The sequence below is a fragment of the Chiloscyllium plagiosum genome, chromosome 30 (assembly GCF_004010195.1).
Source record: "Chiloscyllium plagiosum isolate BGI_BamShark_2017 chromosome 30, ASM401019v2, whole genome shotgun sequence".
NCBI classification, from domain to species: Eukaryota; Metazoa; Chordata; class Chondrichthyes; order Orectolobiformes; family Hemiscylliidae; genus Chiloscyllium; species Chiloscyllium plagiosum.
Window position 1 is genome coordinate 32,131,224 of NC_057739.1, and position 7,688 is coordinate 32,138,911.

Below are 7,688 nucleotides of genomic sequence, written 5' to 3' on the forward strand. Positions count from 1 at the left end.
GTAGATAGGATAGTGAAGAAGGTGTTTGGTATGCTTTCCTTTATTGGTCAGAGTATTGAGTACAGGAGTTGGGATGTCATGTTGCGGCTGTACAGGACACTGGTTAGGCCACTTGTTGGAATATTGTGTGCAATTCTGGTCTCCTTCCTATCGGAAAGATGTTGTGAAATTTGAAAGGGTTCAGAAAAGATTGACAAGGATGTTGCCAGGGTTGGAGGATTTGAGCTATAGGGAGAGGCTGAACAGGCTGGGGCTGTTTTCCCTGGAGCTTTGGAGGCTGAGGGGTGACCTTATAGAGGTTTACAAAATTATGAGGGGCATGGATAGGGTAAACAGGCAAAATATTTTCCCTGGGGTCAGGGAGTCCAGAACTGGAGGGCATAGGTTTAGGGTGAGAGGGGAAAGATATAAAAGAGACCTGCCAGAGGAAGTGGTGGATGCTGGGACAATTGTAACATTTAAGAGGCATTTGGATGGGTATATGGATAGGAAGGGTTTGGAGGGATATGGGCTGGGTACTGGCAGGTGGGACTAGATTGGGTTGAGATATCTGATCGGCATGGACGGGTTGGGCTGAAGTGTCTGTTTCCATGCTGTACATCTCTATGACTCTATGAATCTAACTGTAAGGAAGAGAATGACGAGATGCAATAATGGAAAAAATGGGGAGGGCTGGTGGTGGGAAGAAAAACAATTATTTTAGCAAACAAGGGAAATTATACTTATGATCCTAACCTAAAACAAATAAAGTGGTTTAACGTGCCAGTTCATAATCCACAGAAAAAACAATGAGGACTATCAGATTCTGTGGCTCTCACTCTGCCCTAACACAGAACCCAATGGTTTGTAATGACTGCAGATTTATTGTTTCACAAACCCAGCAGAAATTGTTGGATGCTTTGCATCACTGGACTTGTGGAATTGCTTTTAATTGTAAAATGATTCAGGTATGACAAACCACCCATTTTTAAAGGAAAAAGGCACATGAATCAGGTCCATGTAAACCTTGTACATTTCTGACACTGCAAGAACTTCAGCAAAACTTTGCTGACAATTGCAGGGGTTTGAATCCTATCCTCATAACCCAGTGAAATGAACATCGGAGAGGGTATGGCATAGGGTCAGGCAACAGCACCACCTCATGGTGATGTTGTACTAGCACACACCTGCAAAAAAAATACGCAGCACATCTGCATTACTCACTCAACAGCAGGTTAAAGTCTAACAGGTTTATTTGGAAGTACTATCTTATGGAGCACTGCTGCTTCCTCAGGTACCTTCATCCGGATAACTTTCTCCATCCCAGTCCAATACCGGCACCTCCACATTATACATTACTCACTGCAGTGATTGAGCAAACAGGAGCCACAATGAATGGGAGGCTGGATTTTATTGATCTTTTGGTAACTGATCTTCATTTCAGAGTTTTGATGTTGAACTTGTCAATTGATCCCAAATCCAACTTTAAATATGGGAAGGAAGAATTAAAGCTAAAAAGAGGAGTTTAGCAGCACAACAGATTCTCAGGTGTATTTGATCTTTGTTAGGAACAGGTTATCGCAAAAGAACAATCTTTCTGTGTTTACTTGGATCAGATCAAATCAATATAATTGTTCTTTTCATTGTATAAATGTGCAGTGAAAGTACAAAAGAATGAGGGGATCTTAAAGAAACATATAAAATTATGAAGGGAATAGATAAGATGGATGTAGAGAGAATGTTTCCACTCGGGAAGGTGAAACTAGGACAAGAGGGCATAGCCTCAAAATTAGAGGGAGCAGATTTAGAAGGAATGTCTTCACCCAGAGGGTTATGAATCTGGAATTCCCTGCCCAGTGAAGTAGTTTACACTACTTCAGTAAATGTTTTTAAGGCTAAGATAGTTTTTTTTTGAACAGTAAATGAACTAAGGGATACGGTGAAAGGACAGGTAAGTGGAGCTGAGGCCACAAAAAGATCAGCCATGACCTTATTGAATGGTGGAGCAAGCTCGAAGGGCTAGACGGCCTACTCCTGCTCCTAGTTCTTATATATGTACTGCTGCTCATTTATAAACTTAGATACCCGAAACATTAACATTGCTCTCTCTCCACAGATACTGCTGGACATGCTGACTTTTTCCAATAAATTAGTTTCTGATTTCCAACATCTGCAGTTCTTTGAGTTTTATGAAGAATTGAGGTTGGGCTGTTTCCTCTCTTAAAGAGAAAGATGAGGAATAACCTAACAGAGGCCTTTAAAATGATGAAAGGTTAATAGTGTAAATGTAGGGTGCAAGCATTGTTCACCTAAAGTAATCACTAATGAGTGATCAGAATGTAGACCTTGCTACCACATGGAACATAGAAATGAAGAGCTTGAATTAATTTAAGCAGAAAGTGAATAACTACATGAAGAACATAAGCTTATAAGGCAATCTTGATAATTAGATGATGTGGTGCCAGATGAATTTCATGTGACATACAAACATTGGCATGGGCCAGTCATAACAAATGACCTGTTTATGTGCTATAAATGTGATGTATCTCTGTTAACCCTGAAGTCCTTTGCCATTGTTACAAGATGAGACAAAATGCTTGCATAGGCAGGCACATGGCACCCAAAGAGTTAAAACCAGACTGGAGTACACACCAGAAATACATTTTTGAATAAGATTTTAACATGCTGAATCAAATTAGTTTTAACAGATACCACACAAGATATGTTACTTGGCCAGCAAAATAGTTTAAGATTAGGAGTTGGTGAAAAGCAGAGCACCATCAATGAGATGCATGCCAATTTATTACTGCCTTCATCTTGTGCTTTACAGCATCTACTTTTGCTTAATGAACACATTTGTTATCACAAAGCAAAAGTTTGTCACCAGGGTAAGCAATAAGTAAGCAGGGTTATCAATAATACAAGAGTACCTCATGAACATAGCGTACGTGCAGTACTTTGCATTTATTATATAATCATAATAATGAGTAGTTTTCCTCTCATCTACAAGACAGCTATGTAAAACCACCACATACTATATTCATAGATCCTGATCTTTAAAACTTCTGGGCATGAAAATGAATGGTCAGGAAAAGGTCAGTTCCAATGACAAGCTCCTCGACTTAGAGCCAGTTGGCATTCTGACTGGACAGCTTATGAACACTTGAATGCTATGAACATACACCTTTATATGAAAATGTAACTCTATGCCAAGTATAAGATGATTTTATGTCTTACAATGTGTACTTCGTAAATTGAAATAAAAAAAGACAAGACTGATGTTGCCCTGAGCTACCATACACAGTGTGGCAATCCAGCAACGGAGCTACAATGTAATATGGAGGAAAGTAGTGTCACATTTCACAGGCAGCAATATGCATTTACATACCACCTTTAATAGATGAAACTCAAAACATTTAATGTCAAATCAAATAAACAATGTGTTCCCTGCAAATGGAGACATGTAAAAACCAGGAAGATACTTGCTTTTCTTTTTAATTGAGATAGCTCCTAAGAGGTTAGTTGGCCATTTTGAGGTGAATTTTAACTTGGTGCATTTCAGTCAGGTGGAGGATACTTTTAGCCCTGTAGTCTTATGACTGATGGACTTCATGTCCATTCCTGCCTATTCTGGGTGGGCACAGAGCAACTATCACCAAAGGATAATCTCTCAGACTACTGGATCAGCTTGTTGTCTAGTTCCTGTTACCAACTGGCTCAATCACAGATGATGCCATTCAGCCAGTCCTGTTCTGATCTCACTCCCTCCTGCTCCAGTTATCCTACGTCTCACCTCATTCGAATCCTAACCCTATCCCATATTCAATGTCACAGTTATTTCACTCACTAAGATATGTAGTTCGCTTTATGGTTGTGACTACCAATTAGTGGTTATTATTGAATTTTGTTTGTTGGAGTTTGCTGAGTATTAAATTAGCTCTGATCACCAGTTTAGTGTCTGTGAACAATTGTATAAAGAGCAAATGTATCAGAAATGTAAAGTTTAGATCTATAATGGTATTACAAATACCAAATGACTGAACTTGCAATGGATTTAATTCAATGCAAACAGGAAGCTAAATTCAAAATTCACAGATACATTACAACTCAGGGTGAAATCTGCAAGAAGAAAAAGTCACTGTGTAACATCTCTCCTGTGAGTTACTGTGTTATTGTATTGCCAAGTCACCAATTTATTAGTGTGACTATGTCTGAGTGCGAATATTGCTGGATAGGAAAGAGGGCAGGCTGGTGGAGTGACTGCATCTCACTATGTGAGTTCCAGTTTACCGTCAGTCACAAGTAGGTGTTGCAATGCTTTACAGAAGCTTTTGAGCACGAGGGACTGGATAAACTGTTGACTGTGCACACAAATTGAGAAACGGACTTAAAATGGGAGGTGACATTCAAGTCTTGAGTTGAATTTATTTTAAATGGGTGCAGTTGAGGGTTCAGGATCTTTTCTTTATGACTTCCCCATGAGGTAGTTGAAAAACTAACCTGTGCCACAGCCACCTGTGTCTGTTGCTGCTGCTGTAAAAGCTGGTGTTGGAGCAGTTGCAAGTGGTGCTGGGATGCCAGGGGGGTAGGAGAGGAACACTGACTGCTGGGTAATCGTGGCAGCTGAGCTGACAAAACAAAAGGAGTTCCATTCTCAGGATCCTAAAAAAAAGAAATCAGGAATATTTCATTATCTATTTCAAATAAAACAAGGTTACCTAAACAAAATTCACTCTGCTCTCCACATCTTCCAAGGTGCGTTTCTCTCTGGTTGTCACAGCAACTGATTTTCCTGGGTACCTGCAAGTGCAATCAGTGACCTCATGCTGTGTTCTATCAAATCCTTAACTGCTGGCCATTAAGGTGTTCATTGAGCTGTGTAACAATCTGTTGCAATGAAGATTCAGGGTTTTAACATGAAGAAAATGCAACTGAACAACTGCATGAAGAAGCGGATAGACCAATGGCACCAAGGATTTCCTTCTGAAACTACTCCTGTGCAACTCCATTTTCAAGAAAATTGCCACAGAATGTTGTTGTCAAGTGATGTTGTTGTCAAGGATTGTCTGGATGGACGACGATGAAGAAAAGTCCACTAATCACTTTTGAAAGAGAACTGGTTTCATTCTTGAAAAGGAGGATTTTATTTTAAAGCTTTTTGAAATACTTATAACTTTGGTTGACTTCAGTGGGGTTACTGGAGAAGCCTGGCAGGGGAATCAATACCTGTATTAACTTGAAACAGGCATCCCATTGCCAAACTGAGATGTAAAAGTGATTGCCTTAGACATTAACCAGCCAGCAATGCCCATATCCCATGAGTGAATAAAATAAAAAAGTTGTCTAAGTATGGCATGGAAAAACTATTGTCAATGGGAATCAGGGGAATACTCTTTGCTGGTTGAAATCATAGTTGGCACACAGGAAGATGGTTGTGGTTGTTGGAGGTCTATCATTTCAGTTCCAGGACATCTCTGCAGGATTTCCTCAGGGTAGTGTTCTAGGCCCAACCATCATTAGCTGCTTCATCAATGACTTGCCCTCCATCACAAAACTCACTGGAAGAAATGGAGGAAGACTGAAGGGAGAGTTCCCTAACATTTCATTTGGAAAAGACAATGCTGCTGCCTCCATCACTTTAACGAGACCAAAATATTCCATGCTGACAGCCTGTTTGTCCTCTGGTATCAATTATCACACTTGTATTCTTTCTTTATCTAATTAACTAGTGTATCATTTCTAAACTGCTGCTTCTTAGAAGGCTATCACAAAATTACTTACAAATCGCTGACTGCCTATACCAGGTAACCATGATTGCGAACCCTCGAAAATCCATACCTTCTCTCACTAATGTGCACTGGCATTACTACTGCTGAAACATACTGGTCGGTTACCATTGACCAGAACAAGAGAAGGTCAGAGGCTGCAGTGAGTGACTCACCTCCTAATTCCCAAAAGCCTGTCCATCATTGACAATGCACAAGTCAGGAGTATGATGGAATACTGTCATTTGCCTGAACAAGGGCAGCTCCAACAACACAAGAATCTCAACAGTTTCCAAAATCAAAGCAACTTGGTTGGCACCCCATTGACCAACTTTGACATTCATTTCCTACAGCACTGATACAATGTGTGCTATCTATAAGATGCACTGCAGCAAATGACCCAGGCTCCTTTGACAGCACCTTCCAAACCTGCAATCTTTAACGCTTAGAAGGACAAGAGCATCAAGTGCATGGGAGCATCACCACCTGCAAGGTCCCCTCCAAGCAACACACCATCCTGACTTGGAAAGATATCACCATTCCTTCATAGTTGCTAGGTCAAAATCCTGACAGTCCATTCTGAGCAATACTATGGGCATATCTACACCACAAATACAACTGCGAGTCAAGAAGGCAGCTCACCACCACCTTAAAGGCAGATCTCTTTGATGCCCATATCCTATGAATGTTTTACAAAATGCTGTACATTGCAACTGTTCTATGACCAAAAATATCTCGTGGACTGAGTATCCATTTCTAACCATATGAGATAGATTCTTGGTGCACTGATGATAAATTGACTGAGGTGATACGTGATGTCATAGAATCAACTTCACTAACACCCCAACCTTAAGTTCACCCGGACTATCTTGGACACTTCCCTCCCCTTCCTGGACCTCTTCATCTCCATCAACGGTGACGAACTCAACACGGACATCTTCGACAAGCCCACCGACTCCCACAATGACCTGGACTACACTACCCCCCAGCCTGTCTCCTGTAATAACGCTATCCCTTATTCCCAATTCCTCCACCTCAGCCGCATCTGCTCCCAGGAAGACCAATTTCACCACAGAACACACCAGATGGCCTCCTTCTTCAAGGACCGCAATTACCCCTCCCCTGTGGTTGACGATGCCCTCCAGCACATCTCCTTCACTTCTTGTACTTCTGCCCGCAAATCCCATCCCTCCAATTGCAATTAGGACGGAACCCCTCTGGTCCTCATCTTCCACCCCACCAACTTCTGGATACATCGCATCATCCTCCTCCATTTCTGCCACACACAAATGGACCCCACCACCAGAGATAAATTTCCCTCTCCATCCCTATCTGCTTTCCGTAAAGACTGTTCCCTCTGCGACTCCTTCATCAGGTCCACGCCCTCCCCTCCTGACACCTTCCCCTGCCACTGCAGAATTACAAAACTTGAGCCCACACTTCCCCCCTCACCTCCGTCCAAGGCCTGAAAGGAGCCTTTCATATCCATCAGAGTTCCACCTGTACTTCCACACACATTATTTACTGTATCCGTCGCTCCCGATGTGGTCTCCTCTACATTGGGAAGACAGAATGTCTACTTACTTCAGAGAACATCTCCGGAACCCCTGCACCAACCAACCCCATCGCCCCGTAGCTGAACACTTCAACTCCCCCTTCCCCTCCGCCAAGGACATGCAGGTCCTGGACCTCCTCCATTGTCACACTCTAACCACCCAACGCCTGGAGGAAGAATGCCTCATCTTCTGCTTTGGGACCCTCTAACCACACGGCATCACAGTTACTCATTTCCCCTCCCCTCACCTTATCCCAGTTCCAACCTTCCAACTCGGCACCACCCTCTTGACCTGTCCTACCAGTCCATCTTCCTTCCCACCAATCTGCTCCACCCTCCTCTCTGACCTATTACCTTCACCCCCCCCCCCCCAATTCATCTACCTATTG

The 7,688-nt window shown here is 42.2% G+C and overlaps 1 protein-coding gene across 2 annotated transcripts in view; it reads right to left on the reverse strand.

Annotated features, from left to right (window-relative positions):
* The window catches only part of si:dkey-34e4.1 (carboxyl-terminal PDZ ligand of neuronal nitric oxide synthase protein), a 122,273-nt gene that overhangs the window by 16,889 nt on the left and 97,696 nt on the right, over nucleotides 1-7,688 (reverse strand). For both annotated transcript variants that reach the window (XM_043720256.1, XM_043720255.1), the window contains exon 8: nucleotides 4,480-4,641. In XM_043720256.1, coding sequence (XP_043576191.1) covers nucleotides 4,480-4,641 — 162 coding nt within the window. The remainder of the gene's footprint in view (nucleotides 1-4,479; nucleotides 4,642-7,688) is intronic.